The following is a 16,948-nucleotide window of genomic DNA, read 5'->3' as shown; positions in this document are numbered from 1 at the left end:
CCTACCCTTGCAATTATATTCTACTTCATATAATATTAAAAAAAAAAAGCAAGAAAAAGAAAAAGAAGAAGAAGATATGTTTCACCTGTTGTTCACTTGCCAATCGTAGGAATCCGGTGCCGAGTTGCTTCTACCCGATCTTTGAAATCTTTCAGATTTGATGTTTCTCGAAGTGGTTGCACGTTGGACCAATGATTCTGCGGTTCCTTCCAAAGGTAAAGATGATTCCTCTGTCGCATGTTCTCCACCTTCGTTGTTAGAAATTTTGCCAGGAGTTTTTTTCGGTAAAAATGGATTCTAAAACAAACATTTCAAACATATCATGAAAATTAGTTCACAGTTTCAACCCCCTTTTTTTTATCCCTACTCTCTCTCTCTCTCTCTCTCTCTCTTTATTTCATTCCAACACATTTTGTTTCCTCCCATTTTTCATTCTTTACTTTCTTTTTTTTTTTTTTTTCTTTTTCTCTTTGTTTTATTTTTTTTTTGTCCAAGAACTTAGGTGAAACGAGAACGCATTTGTTCGACTACATATATCAACCCTTCTGCTGTCTCTTTTCCTCTTACGTTTAGCTCTACGAACAAATCCGACCCCTTTAAATCCTTCTTCACGTGTGCGTTTTTTTTTTCTTTCTCTTTCTCTTTCTTTTCATTTCTTTTTATCCACCTCTATTTCTCTCTCTCTCTCTCTCTCTCTCTCTCTCTTTTCTTTCTTTCACTCTTAGCAACCGTACTTACGGCAAATACTTTATACAAGGATTTTGCATAGTCTTGACATCTATGCCAACTCGGATATGTCAGCACTTTGCATTTTATTTAACCCAGAAATATTATACAGAAGTAAGAATTAATAAATTCAAATTTTACACGATTTTAATTGAAAATCTTTCATCAAATTTTATATATATATATATTCAAATATTTGTATGATAATTTATAAATAAATTGCGCCTGAATTTAGGCAACCCATTGTATCAGGTCGATAATGTAGAAAATGTTTCTTTTGAATGAATGAATTTTTTTGATGATTAAAATAATATTGCAACTCGCAGATGCAATTTTAAATATTTCCTTCCGAGAGATGACGCTTGTAAGCAATATTTTCAATGATGTCTGGAGTGTTGCCTATCTCCAGGCACGAAAAAACAATTACTAATTAATTAATTCTAATAAAACGTTAAATGAAGATAATTGACCGTCTTGAAGATTAAAAATCATTGAAATTGTTAAGGATCGTTTTAATTTAATTTCAACCATAGTTATTAACTGAAAAAGACAAACTGATAATAAGCTTTTTCATTAAAAAAAAAAAAAAAAAAAAAAGAAAAATGAAAATAACAAAACGAAGGTTGATGAAAAAAAAAAAGAAAAAGAAAAAGAAAAAGATAGAAAGAGAAGGGAAGAAGACAATGTTTTTTAAACGAAGACGAGAAGATCAAGGTAGTTTATGTAATTGAAATTCAATGCAATTCTTAGATATCCGAGGAAACATCAAGAGAAAGAGAAAGAAAGAGAAAGAAAGAGAGAGAGAGAGAGGGAAAGAAAAAGGCCAAGACAAAATGACTTTTTACATTAACCCAGGAGTTGACAAGTTTCCGCTCGGAGGCAGAAAAAATAAGAAAACATTTACACACACACACACACACACACACACACAAAGAGAGAAAGTAGTTAATTCTTTGATATCGCTAACGAATACAACGAAACTTACAATTACGTGTTCTTATTTTGTCGTTCTTGTTTTATATAAAATTAATTCAAAATTATCTCGTCTTATCCGTTATATAATTTTTTTTTTTGGTCATTTTTATTTTTCTTCTAATTATAAGGCATTTAAATAATTAACAACAATTTTCAAGAGACACGTAATAAAATATGAAAGTGAACTATATATATATATATATTGTATATATTCCATTTAGTTGAGTTAGATGATCTATCAAAATGGTCATAGTATGTCTTATATTGTTTCACTTTATCCATTTTAATAAACGTATAGAGAAGCACTATGGCCGATATCGTATGTACAATAGAACCGGATTACGTATCCGCACATATTGCGGTTTCTATATACCGCATCCCTAAACGTGCAATCGAATTTCAAAGCGAGTTACGACCGAGTTACGGGGGTATATGCAAGAGGAAGGATGAGACTCAACTAACGGAGAATGAGAATATACGAACTGGTATATCAACCGAATATCAGGATAAAGCACTGACTAAAAGAAAAAGAGAACGTGTGTGTGACTATGTATGTGAGCCTATGAAGGACAAAGAGAGAGAGAAAGAGAGAGAGAGAGAATAGTTTCTTTGAAATAAGATAGGGTAAGAGAGAACAACGTTGTTCAGACGTGCTTTCGCGTGAATATATGCGTACAGAATAAACAACAATACTGAACTGAATGTTGTACTTTAACTCGAGCTCATAACGATCCTTCGAATGATAAGTATCATCATATATATATATATATAGATGAGCTTTATTGTCTAGAAATGATGACACGTTGAACATCCCTTCCTTTCTACGACATGAAATACGACCAACACGAATGAGGATTAGTTACGTAACTCTAACTTACGACTGTTCTGCATTTAGATAAGGTTGATTAATATTTTCAGCCCAACATTGAATTCGTTTCGTTTGCATTTTTCTTTTTTTTTTTTTTTTTTTAAGTGAAAATTTCTTTAGAATGAAGCTGATTTGAAAAACATTTATAAAAATATTACGCCTACAGAAATGCAACCCTCCAAACACACGTGTGCAAATGTTGCTTGCGAGCGTCATCTGTTGGGACGGAATTTTTTTTACTGCCCGAAAAATAGGCAACTCGTAATACACGCGTGTATAAGCAGTTTGGATTGAAAAAAAATTCCGTCCCAACAGATGACGCTCGCAAGCAACATTTTCAAGGTGTGTAAGGTGGGTTACATATCTACAGGCGTACATTTTTATAATTATTAAATAAATAATTAGAAATAAAAGTAAAAATAATATTATATAATGAATTATTCTTCTCCTGATACTATGTTTTTTTTTCCATCGGTCAAATTCATTTTTATTCATCAATGTAAATAATGAAAATATTATTTCTTGAAACTTTGATGTTTTGATTGATTTTTTTTTACTTACTTGAAAGCTGTGTTGTTTGAGCATTTTTTTAACGAGAATCAAAGTATCCAACTTGGGTATTTTGGTGACAACCCTTTCAACTTCTTCGTCAGTAACCGTAACTTGTAATCTACAATTGTCCGTTTCACTTGGTAATGGATCTTTTCCAGTATTCGTCAGCCAATCGTGTTCCTTCAAACATTGCAATGATATTCTATCGTTCGGTCGTTTAGCCAACATCCTTCCTATGAGATCACATAATTCCTCTGATAATTTTGGTTTATCTGGAAATTTTAATGGTTCCGTACGAATAGCATCTTGTACGCCAATTATACTTCCAGCACCGTCCCATGGTAATCTTCCTGTCACCAATGAATAAAGTGTCACTCCCATAGACCAAACGTCGCACGACTAGAAACAAACAAAATATATTTTTTAATTAAATAATAAATAAAAAACACAATTTCAATAACCTTGAAGATATTTGATGGTAAAGTTTCCCTTATGGTTAGTGTAATAATTGGTGATCATGTACGTGATAGCATAAATATTATCAAAATTTCCAAATTCCTAAACTAATCGAAAATTCATTTGACAACGTTACATGGTATAAGCATGATCACCAATTTATAATACTGAAAAGCCCCATAATATTACCCAACATGGTTAAAGTGTAATCGATAAGTGGACAAATTTGAGATGCTCTGATACATTAACACATGCAAGAATATAAAAATATTCATAAAAATGAAACCCTAATCCTCGTACAATGTAAACTCAGTAAAGTGTATCTAAAGTTTTGATTGGTACAATAATTTATGTAAAATCCAAACTACATATGATGATTTTCTAACGTTAATACTGAAATATATAATTAGGATAATGAGTTTTAAACAAAAATTCTTACGATCATTTCAATATTATTACTATTATTATCGTTAATCTTTGACAGTACTGTGTTAACATTTTGATTGATCGTTTATCCTGTAGAAACAAATTATACAGTGCCTGGGATTATACAATCCTTCGGGGCAAATGTTTCAAAAGAATGCGAAGAGAAATTTTTTTCTTTTTTTTTTGTTTCATGCCTCGAGCGAATTTCAATCCTCTCGTCGCGATTGCATTGAGATTATGAATTTAACGAACTAGAATTATTTAAAAAAAATAAAATAAAATAAAATAAATTGAAAAGATAAAATGAGGACTGTGATATTTCCATATGTATTTAAAAATAATACATAAATGAGAGAGGGTTTCAAAGTGTGAGTCTGACATAGAAACCATTTATTTGAACTTACATTTATTAAAAAAAAAAAATAAAAAGAAAAAATGTAAAAGCTTTTATTTGATTGATGTGAGTTGCAAAACCCTTTTAATCGAACTTCGAACATATTTGAATATAATTATCAATTAAACAAATTTCGTAAAATGATTTTTACGATTTAATTCTCAGAATAATTTTGAAATGAAACACTAATAGACGATATAATAGGTATGAGTATTATGTTTACGCAATTAGTCAATGTACCGTTCCTTTCATTAAAATCTAGCACGGTTGTACATACCAACACCGTTAACGGCATTTCGAGTTGGCATCTCGTAAACCATCACCATGATTTCGTGAGTTGGAATTCGTCGTTGTAGTTGATCGTCGTAGTGTATAAGAAAGGTAAAGAGAAAATGATTTTCGTAGAAATTGTTGAAACGATTCGCATTCAACTATGAAATCTATTCTTTAGATGGATATCTAACACCATCAAGGACTTTATTCTTATTTTGTCTTGAAGTAATTAAGCCTCTCTCTAGTGTTCGTGATCAAGTTAATTGTCTTAAATACCAATTAAACGAGAAATTGGAACACACAATGCGGTCAAATTCTTTTCCTTCAAGCGAATATTATTAATTTTCTATAAACAAACCATCGTCAATTAAATTTTAGTAGAAAATTGTTTGTTTATTTGTGTACGAATTATTGAAACATAATATTTAACTTGAAGTTAATTAACACATCTTGCATGGCAAGTGACTAAAGTTGTTGTTGTTTTTTCTTTTATTTTAATATTTTTTTTATTATTTTATTATAAAATGTTATCAATTTTTTATAAATTATATTCATATATTAATTTAAAGTATATTGAAAATCTTAATATATATATATAAATTATGTGTGACGTTGTTTGTCCGCAATGAACTCCTAAACTACTGAATCGATTTTAATCAAATTTTGCACACTATGTGCAGTTTTATCCAACTTGAAAGATAGAATAGTTTATATCTTAATTTATAATCGCAATAGGGCGGTATGAGGTAATTCGTTGACTTAAAGACGTGTGTATCGGATTGATTGTGAACCACAGCAACGTGGGGCAGAGCACTCCTAGTATATATGTATCTATATATCTTTTAGCAGTGAGAATAATTAATCGAATTTCAATTTAGCGCTAACATAAACAACATTAAACCCAGCTAGCTTTGAAAATGACCGTATATACCGTGTGGCATGGTTTGATAGAGATTCGAGTAATCTCGATTAAGCAAACTTCGTTAGATTCGTACGCTCGAGAATACGATTACGAAGGATAGGGCCAAGGGTTATTTACACTTGCTAATTACGCTTGGCATCCACGATCTTAATATATCGGCCCTTTCCCAATCGATAAGCCCTTTTTCCCTTAGATAACATCTATATTATGTAATATATATCTATCGATAAAAGGCTTTAGGATTAACCCAATTTCTAATTTATTTTTCTATCATTTTACTCGAGTTTTTTTTTTTTAAAACCTTAGTGTACTATGAAGACTAATGTTTATAATTAATTAAAATTATTAAATATATATATATATATAATTTATTATTAATAAATTATGTCGTTTCTACGAAAGATTTTAATTAAAAGTATTCAACATTGATAGTGTTAATTTTGATTTTGATTTTAAGGATAATTAATAAACGAAATGAAAATAAGGTAAAATTGTTTATCTACGATCTTTATTTAATATTTTGATTATAAATGTAAATATAATAATCTACATTCTGGAAAATGTGGATTTTATTGGAAAATCTGTTCGTTCTGCGTAGCAAATATTGAATATGTAACAGGAAAATTCTACTAATGTAAAAAATAGAGAGAGAGAGAAAGAGAAATAGAAATAGAAGAGAGAGAAAGTATTTACAAAAATATCATTGATGATTTTAAAAAGAAAGAGTTAAATAAAAAGTGTTATTAATATTTTTCAAACTAAATGAAAAAAAAAGAAAAATATAACTTAAACACATTAGTAACTTACGTAAACCATAATCCCATAGATAAATAAAAAAAAAAGATAAGACAAAGATAAAAATATATATGTAAGCGGAGAAATATTTTTCAAAAGAAATATTTTGTTCATTTCCAATATAAACTCCGAAATGTAAAACAAAAGATTCCAAGAATAAAATAGAAAAGTATTGCGTATCATTTGATACTTTTACAGATAAATAAAAAAACCAAACAAAAAAAACATAGAATTTTTCCAACAAAACATTCCACGCGAATAACAAAAATTTTATTGTAAAAAAAGAAAAAAAAGCAAAAAAAAAAACAGAGAAAAGTGGTAAAAGGTATTATTTGACAAAAAATAATCAAATAAAACGGATAACCTTACTCGCGAAATTTGATCGTAAAGATGATCTTATCATTTTACGTGCAAACAACGAGATAGAAACAAATTCCGAGAATATTGCATTACAAAAGACGACATTTTCAAATTAAATTGAAAAAAAAAAAATAAAAATAAAAATACAAATAAAACGAATATTGCAAAATATATGAAACCTAAGTATTAAGTAAAGAATATTACAACATTTGTGAAGGTAACTTTTAAGGGTTGTTTCTGTACACTTAAAACAAATTAGAAAAAAACAAAAAACAAAGTTCTGATGGTTCATGCATTCTAAAATGAATCTTCTATCGATTAATATTATTATTATTATTATTATTAGAAGTTAGAAATTTTTCTGTGGTATTTACCGTGCCGGAATAATGAGCGTCTGGTATGGTTGTTTCCGGTGCTGCAAAAGCCGGTGTACCAGCTGGTCCCGATAACAATTCCCCGGATGCCCTTAATTCCGCACTAACACCCAAGTCAGCAATCTTTATGCGACCATCGCTATCCACCAGAAGATTGCTAGGTTTAATGTCACGATGTACTATTCTTTGATAATGTACTGTAACATAAATCAAAATTTCATCATCAAACATTCATGTGTCGTATTGATTTCTGTCTCTGAATATCTTTTCAATGTTTAATTTAATCGCCAAAACATAAGACACCATTTTTATAGAGCACTTAATTTCCTACAAAATACTTCTAGAACATTTTTCTGTACAATCAATAAATAATGAGGTATGAATTTTAATTCATTAGACTGAAAAAAAAAATAAATAAATAAAAAACTACGATGCGGAGGATCGTCCTATTAAAATGAAGAGCTCATATTTGGTGAGAATTTTTTTTAAGCTGTCTAGCAACCCATTTTTCCGTGGCACTTGTACAAAAACAAATAATTGATTATTTTGACCCAACCTAATATATATATATAATTGTATTTATGTAATTAGGTATTTAATAAAATGTAAAAGTTTCTATTACAATTGGAACAATAAAACTTTAAAGATACAAACTTATGTTGTGTGTGTGTACAAATTTACATAAAATAAACAACACACTTGAAAATAAACACTTACGATATTCGATTCCCATGACAACATCGCGAAAATTTTTCCTAGCAGTATCCTCATCAAGAGGTTTGTCGGTTGGTATTTGAAGAATTTCTCCTTTCTGTACTAACTCGAATACCAAGTAAAGATTATCCTCGTCCGGGTCGTCGAGTACTTCAACCAACTTGACGACGTTCGGATGATCCAATTTCTTCAACAGAGCGATTTCTCTGTAAACCTTTGCCAAAGGATCAGCACTACCCTTTCTACCGGGTGCCATTCTACCAAAAATACCAGCCTTCTTCATAAGTTTCCTTTTGCTTAATATCTTCATGGCATAGTGAGTTTCATCTTCCTCGTTGTATGCTAACTTTACTATACCATATGAACCCTATTCAACAAATAATCATAAAACTTTATTTCATCAAATTTAATGATATTTAATATTTAAGAAATATTTTACATACGTTCACGCAAAATAATCTATTAATTTCAACAATATTTTAAATTTATACAAAATTATTGCGCATATTAGAAATTTATTTTATATTTTATAATGTACCAATCTTCAATATGTTTTCTTTTTTTTTTTAAGATTTAATATATTTAACAAAATAATTAAAAATTTTTAATATATATTAAAAATATATTTAACAAATACTAAATATATTTCAAACATAAATATATTTTTAAAAATATATTTAATAAATACTATATATATATATATATATATTTTAAAAATATATTTATAACAAATACTAAATATATTAAAATTATAAATATATTTTTAAAATATACTAAAAATATAAATATATATACATTAAAAATATAATTTAGCAAATACAAAATAAGATAAAATCTTGTAGAAACCAAATTTGCATATACGTATACGTATATATATAAGTATATTCATATAATTAGATATTTAATATAATTCAAAAGTCTCTATTACAGTTTGCAATAGTTAAAAGTTAAAGATAAAAAAAAATAAAACTTATTTTACATACATATATAAATACAAAACTTTAACTAAATTCACTACTAAGAGATCTAAATGATTAAGAAAAAGTACATTTGCGTTTGCAATGAAACGAAAATTGGATTTGAGTTAAACTTTCTCTCTCTCTCTCTCTCTCTCTCTCTTCGAACGTAGCACGAATAATAATCATAGTAATGAGACTAGCATTTCAAACTAATCTCGTATTATGTGTAATTATTCGAAAAAAAAAAAAATATATTTTTAAATGTAAAAAAAAAAAAAAAAAAAAAACATAAATAAAAGAAACAACACAATACGAATTGTGATGGTGAAGATTACGAAATAAGGTAAATCGATGATCACAATATAAAACACAACTCTCAACCTCCTCCTTCCCTCCTTCAATTAGGTTTTATTATATACTCGTTGTCCGATCGACGACGTTGGCGTAATTAATTTACCGTCGTCGCGACGACGACGACGACGACGACGACAAAGTAACGAGGTACGATCTCGAAGTACGATGAGAAGGTGGCAAGGGGGAGGGGAAGGGGGAGATGGGGGCCACCGACGACGACGACGACGACAAAGTAACGAGGTACGATCTCGAAGTACGATGATAAGGAGGGGGAGGAGGAGGGGGGAAGGGGAGGGGGGAGATGGGGGGCCAATTTAACTTTGACTTTAATTATACCAGTAGGTTCTTCTTGTAACGCTTCAGGCTAAATGCCACCACAACGATTATACCTTTTTTCACACTTCAATTATGTAAATGGTTAAAACCATGTAAAAACCTGTTATTCGATGTAATTTACCTTTAATAAAAATATATATCCACCACCATCACAATCTAAAGTTTTTTTTTCTTTTTTTTTTTCTTAAAATTGTTCTTAACGAAATTATGTTTCTATTTTTGTTTTGTTTTTAATCAAATTATACGAAAAATAAAAATCGAAATTTTGATTATCTAAACGAAAATTACAAGAGCTTATTTCTAGAGATTTATTTTTTTTTTTTATCTGTGCATTTATTATAATCTTTATTATGTATTTATTTTGTATAAAAAGGAAAGAAACAAAAAGGATTATTAAAATGATCGATATAGGAATGTATCGAGTCATTAAATATCGATTAAATATAAATTGAGATACAAAGGTAGCTTATAAAAATTCTACTTCGTACTTTTCTTTCTCTATTCGTTATTAATCGTTTTACCAATCCTATCAAACGGATTATCCTAATCGATTTCCGATGACAACAACGCGAACCATCTTCACTTAGACGTTGACATGATATAGTATATCAAAAAGCTTTTTGTTATTATTTCGATAATCTATATAGAAAATTAAAAAAAAAAACAAAAAACAAAAGAAAATAAGCACATAAAGAGTAGATTAAATATTTCTAAATGATATTTCTACAACTGCAATAATAAAATATAAATTAAAATTAATTAACAATTATAAAATACAATTTTAAGCAATTTATAATTCGTGCTATACCTTTTCATCCATTAAATTATTTTAAATATTGAAATGCTAGTATTTGTGTCCTATTTATAAACTTTAAAATAAAAAAGTAATTTTTTTATACAATTAATTAATAAAAAGAAAATATTTTACATAAACTAATACTTAACATATTTCTTTATAATATATTAGGTTGTCCCAAAAGTTTCTTCCTTTTTAGTAATTCTACAGATACCATATTTTTTATGTTGAATAATTTAAAGTATAGTAAAATGTAAAATAAAGTAGAATATTATTTTTAGTAAAATATCGTAAAATACAAATAAAAAAAGTATTATATTACGCATACAATATTGTTCAACTTATTATCAAACAAAGGAAGAAACTTTTGGGACAACCTAATATTAAATAAATTTTATGTTCAAAATCACTACAGAATTTGTTATTTTACTACTACCACTACTACTACTACTACTGCTACTACTAAATAAATTTTAATTACTATGAACAATCGACAAAATTTTCGTATAAAAACTTTCATAGAAACTTTTCGTAATAATATGAAATGTTTATAAAAGCGTAGGTGGAATAATATGAAGAAAAAGAAGAAGAAGAAGAAGAAGAAGAAGAAGAAGATGATGAAGAAGAAAAACCAGGAAGACCCAAACGACCCTCCCATGATTATAAATACTTTGCCATAAGATGATGGTTGCTGTCCTATCTACACGGAAAGCTTATAGTAAGATATACGAAAAAAAAAGGTGTTCCTTAAGTGTTCCCTTGAGGGCAAGCCTAGTGTACCTTTGAAGGGGAAAAAAAAACAAAAAAAAAAAAAGAAGTAGGAAAAAAAGAAACCGTGCCTTATCCGACCATCTTCCTTTGACTCTCACTCTCTCATTCTCTCATGTTTTTTTTTTCTTATACACACACAACACACACACACTCACACACAGAATATATACGGCTACACAATGGGCACGTGTAAAAGTATAAAAAGAAACAGTTTCTTCCTCCTTGAAGTTTAAGCCATTTCGATAATCAAGATCGTCGTTTATGCGATCAAGAAGTTCGAAGGTCATCGTTGATTCCCCTATCGATACTACTTGAGTATTATTCTGTTAGATCTCCTTTAAATAAAAAAAAAAAAAATACTGAATTTATATTTCGTTAGATTTGTTTTCTCTACAAATGCAAACGTTCTACACACGCGATTGAAATTTGTGTGTTTCTTATTTAACTTTTAAATTAAAATTGATGTTGTACACTTTTTGTTTTTATATTTATCTCGAATATTATCAATTTATCTTTATATAAAAATAATAATTAAAAAAAAAAAAAAAAAAAAAAGTAAAGTATTATCTTGTCCTAACTATAATTTTATAAAATATAAACAAAATATTAAATAGTTATAAATATTGTTCCACGATTAAAAATATCTTATCGATTATTTATTATTAATCCCTTTGTATGTCAACGTTTGTACACGAGAAAGGGTTGGTAAAACAACGAGCATCGAGATTACGAAGATTCATTTTATAAAAATGACAAATTTTTTACAGTGTTTAACCAATTTTTTTTTTTTGTAAAGGTAGAAAAAAGAAAATGAATTGAGGGTGCAAAAGGATTAATTTGACCAATAAATATTTCCACCCCTTTTTATATTGTCGAGGTTTATCGTTGGAGTTTCAAAAGTTAGAAAACGTAATCGTTCTCTCTCTCTCAAAAAAAAAAAAAAAGGATAAAATAAAAATGTAAAAAATGAATTGTAAAACAATTGTATGTTAGAAAAAAAAAAAGAAAGAAAAAGGTGTGTTAGAAGTGAATGATTGATGATAGTTACCTGTCCAATATTATCCATCAATCTGTACTGGTTTAACTGTAATCCACCTTGAGTGTTATCGATAGAGACTCTTCTACTTTCTCTTAAAGGTCTTCTACGATTTCTCGGTGATCCCTGAGGACTACCGTAAGGAGAATAAGGACAATAAGGATAAATGGGTCTGACCGAGACCGTAGCAGCAATGTCTGATAATACTCGATGAGTACCAATAGCACCACTGACACTAATATCACCAGGTGGAGACAATTTTCTATATTTCGTTGATGATCCAGTTAAAAGGGAAATTCTTGGAACGTTGTTACTAGGAGAACAACCACCACCATCACCACCACTACCACTACCACCACCACCACCACCATCATCACCCTCATCTTTTTTCGAATTGCTATTCGTTTGGGTAACGTTGGAAGAAGAATCATCAGACAATTTAACGATGGACGATAATCGATCAGATATTTTTTCAACCACCATCACCTCCTCTTCTTCTTCAGCCCTTCCAGTTATTTCCAAGGATATCCTTCGATCGTTAGGACAAAGTTCGATTTCTAGACGATCGTCAGTTCTGTCTTCTGACTGGGTTGATATAAAACGATAAACTTTGTTATTAGATCTTGAAATAATTTCGGATTTGGTATCAATCGTCATAGATTTCTTCTTTGTTATCATCATAATCTTGTTTTTCTTCTTTTTTCATTGTATCATTATCGTGATCGTCATCTTCTAAAGAGGAGTCCTCGCTAGATTTACATTTGGATTCTTCTTTAATACCTTCGATGGGTTTTATTTTATCTTCCTCTTGGTTAGATGATGATACAATTGTTTCGATTGATTCAACGTCATCGTCTTTTAAAATTCGATCGGATACGTTTTCTTTTTGTATCTTCGTTGTTTCTATTGGACAACATTCCTTCGGTGAATTATCTAATGATTTTGATAAACATTTTGTATCAGTTTCGTTTGTTGAAACAATCGATGATGGATTTAAAGATTTGTCGTCTAAAACAAAAAGATTAAAAAAAAAAAAAAAGAAAAACAAATTAAATAAAACATGAAATATAATAATTAATAATAATTATGTAATATATTTAATAAATTAATATAAATATTTTTATTAATATAAAACATTTCAATCAATTATTATTTTAAAAATATTATTGAAATATTTAAAATATGATATCTTTTAAATTTATTATTTTATATTATATTAAATTATATATTAATATATAATATAAATTGTACAAATATAATTAATATGATATATAAAAATAATAATAATAATAATTATCTATTAATATAAATATAATTAAAAAAATCATAAACTGCTTTTACTTTTATATTTTTTCTTTTTGTTAAAAAAAAAAAAAAAAAATAATACATTTATTTCAATTGGAGCAATACTAATTTCGTTTGACACCAATTGAAATATTGAAATCACCTTTGACAAAGGATGAACTGCATCGATTAATTCTCCTACTCCTCTATTTTTTTTTACATTTTTATTTTTGCAAAACAAAAACCCGATGACGATATAATACCAATCGTATCGTTAAAAGATGCGTCAATGGTATTATATAAAAAAAAAAAACCCAAAAAAAAAAAAAAATAGGAATTATTATACTTTGAACAAAATTGTTTAACAACACGAGTCGAAAAATATGTCGAGTGAGAATCAAACAAAATGTGAGACTCGTCGTCCAACGAGATTTATTTTATATCAACAATGTGAAATATTTTCTCTCTTGATTTATCCTAATGGTTATCCGACAATTCCATCGATCGTATATAAACAAAAAAAAAAACAAGAAAAAAGGATAAAACAATGTAAAAAAAAAAAAAAATCACGACCTAATTTTCGTTTTCATTAATTTCATTTGATAATCCTTGCTTTCTGTTGTTCAATTATTTATTTGATATAATAAAAAATGTAATAAAAATATAAATTAAATATCATTGATTTAAGTATCTTAAACAAAGTAGATTTTAACAAAATCTTTTTTGTCCTAACGAGAGTCACGACACCTTCAAAAATATTTGTCTTATTATTGTTGAAAATAAATCTTTTAAACTATGATCCCTAATTAAATCGAATTAATAGTTTCGAGAATCATCATTTTAATCAAAAATATTAAACTCACTTGCATGACCAAGATCGTGAAGATTTTCCAGTGATAAGGATGAACTGTTAGAATCGTCCTTGACAAGTTCCTTGACTTCTTCTATGTCGGGCATATCCAAACCCGAACTGGAAAGCTTCCTTTGTTGCACTTCGTTCGTTGGCGGCATCCTTTCCAAAACGTTATTATTATTACTATTATTATTATTATTATTATTATTATTATGATTAGCACCAGATGAGAAAGGAAATTTAAATTCTTCTTCTCCGTATCGCGAATTTAATCTTTTAGCCGATGATCTTCTTCTTTCTTTGATAAAATCTTGTATCACGTCGTAATTCGTCGAATTTCTTCTATCCTCGTCGAATGTTCCCAAATTACTGGCGTATCCGCTACTTTCTCTACGTGGCCTTGAAAATCTAGGCGCACTGCTAAATCTTTTGGCCAATTCACGAGGATCAAAACCTTCAGCTTCTTCGAGAAACAAAGCACTGTCCTTGCGTACTTCGATTATCTCGGAATCTGACGTTTCTTCTGGGCTTGATGCAATCCTTACGTTATCCTAGAAATAAATCAACACCATCACTTCAAAATAATAAAAAGAAATATTTAAAAAAAAAAAAAACCATATGAAAAAAGAGAAATAAAAAGTTCAACTATATTTGAACTTAATTAAACGAGATTGATCCAGCTTTTTTGTTAATTGGGTCGATTTGCAAATTTAGATACGATCTTTCTCGTTTACTTTGATCAACGAAAGAAAGAAAGAAAAAAAAAAAGAAGATTAATTTATATTATTATGTTTATTTTTAAAACGAAAAGTTTTCACGAACTTTATTCAATCTTTCTCCATTTTTTTTTTTTTATTTCAACAAATAATTTGATCATATCGTTTTAATTGGATGGTTCTTTGATCAATGATGAGAAAATTGTGTTTAAGTTTAACGCAAAGTTTTGTTTAACCTTTGACTAAGCATTTTATTTTCAGATGAAAAATTATACTTTGATAAGAAAAACCAGAAAAATTAAAAAGAATATTATTATTAAAATGAAATTTAATTAAATGAATAATTATTACCGAACTAAGAGACGAAGTGTTCTTCCATTTTGGATCTTTCAACTCGGTGGTTAATGTTTCAGTTTGCAATGTAGATCCTTTATCAAAATTGTAAGAAATTTTGTCAACAGGTATGGACAATTTGTCAATAATATTTTCGTTCGTCTGACCACACTTATCGACACAAATATCCTTAGGAATTTTTTGCGAACCGTAAGAATCCAGGATTTCGGTTGTTTCGATCACTTGACACCCCGATGATTCCTCACTTCTTTCGTTTCTTTCTTCACGATCGGATTTAACCATCAACGAATGTGTGAGTAAAGGATTATTTTTCTTAGATGATTCCAATGGAATTTCCAGCGTCACGTTTTTCTCACCTTCCAAAATTGGCGATATTGTCAATTTCTTTGACGATGAACTTGGTGATTCCTCGTCAACTGCCTCGTACCTGACACACATCAATAACACTAAAGTAATTATTTAAATAATAATAATAATAATCAATTTGTAATTAAAGGATATAAATCAAATTGTCGACAATAAATTCAACGCTAATTAATCAAAGGTTGTAAATTTACGCAAAATCTATTTGCAAATTGCACTCCGATGAATCACAATGATTGAATGTTTCATTTTGTTTCGAGTTACGTGTCCAATGAAAAATAATTTTGCAAATTGCTATTCTCTTAATTTGTATTTTGTTTTATATATTGAAACAAATGAAAATTTATTGTCGCGTATTTTTCTTTTTTTTTTTTGTATCAAATATTCAAAAATGTTTAAGATACAAATCGTGAAAATTGTAATCAAAACGACAAGTCAATGAGCTTTGAATTAATTTTACGATAAAGAGAGGAAGAAATGAGAATATTGCGTTAGAGTTACGTCAGGTTTACGTCATGAGCTTTGATGTAATTTTACGAGAAAAAAATGGGAATGGTTGTGCGTATATGTGAATGTTTGCGTATCAAGGAAATAATTCTAACGAACATTTTCAACCATAATAGACGAATAGGAGAGAACGAGTCATTAAATTTGAAAATAACGTGACGAACAACGCGTGTATAAACTTTCACGAATAGAAATGGGATGCTGGGACATAATTTGCAATTGAAATCTCGTCACTGTCTCTTTCTTTTTTTTTTCCTTTTTTTTTTCGTTTGCTACGTTAAAATATGAAATTTCAATGACAAATTCTTTCCTGCCAAACTAAGAATAATAAATGAATAAAAGAAGAAGAACAAGTTTTATTCGTAATAATTATCTTCCAACTATTTCTTCTCGTACGAAAATTATCCACTCGTAAATTAATTCAAACATTTTTTTTGTTTTGTTTTGTTTTGTTATTATTTAAATTAATATTATAGTTGTATCATATCGTAGAATTAAATTTGTAATTGTTAATGTAAAATTGTTATTTATATACCATGTATAACATATTGTGTTGGTGTATACAAACACAATAGCAATTCGTTCGAGAAAGAAACAAATAAAAAAAAAAAAAAAAAACTGAACGATTAAATGAAATATTTAATTTTAACCCTTAAAAGGTTTGTTGAGACCACCACCACCAATTGAATTCTGTAATATTCTTGTCTGTAAATGAACATTTTCGTAAATTAACAGTCAATTTTAATTGTAATTTTCTGTCAAACACACGAATATGTTTCTAGTT

The 16,948-nt window shown here is 28.5% G+C and overlaps 1 protein-coding gene across 1 annotated transcript in view; it reads right to left on the bottom strand.

Annotated features, from left to right (window-relative positions):
• LOC107071184 (uncharacterized) overlaps positions 1–16,948 on the bottom strand; it is a 66,920-nt gene that overhangs the window by 4,222 nt on the left and 45,750 nt on the right. Inside the window, 8 exon segments of the mRNA XM_015329957.2 lie at positions 86–297; positions 3,131–3,520; positions 7,122–7,318; positions 7,839–8,202; positions 12,100–12,753; positions 12,755–13,095; positions 14,235–14,775; positions 15,292–15,721. Of these exon segments, the coding sequence (XP_015185443.2) occupies positions 86–297; positions 3,131–3,520; positions 7,122–7,318; positions 7,839–8,202; positions 12,100–12,753; positions 12,755–13,095; positions 14,235–14,775; positions 15,292–15,721 (3,129 nt within the window).

This window comes from Polistes dominula, unplaced genomic scaffold, assembly GCF_049000335.1.
Source record: "Polistes dominula isolate Pdom_NZ unplaced genomic scaffold, Pdom_raw_medaka contig_73, whole genome shotgun sequence".
NCBI classification, from domain to species: Eukaryota; Metazoa; Arthropoda; class Insecta; order Hymenoptera; family Vespidae; genus Polistes; species Polistes dominula.
Note: the sequence above shows the minus strand (reverse complement) of the source record. Positions and strands in the feature narration are given on the sequence as shown.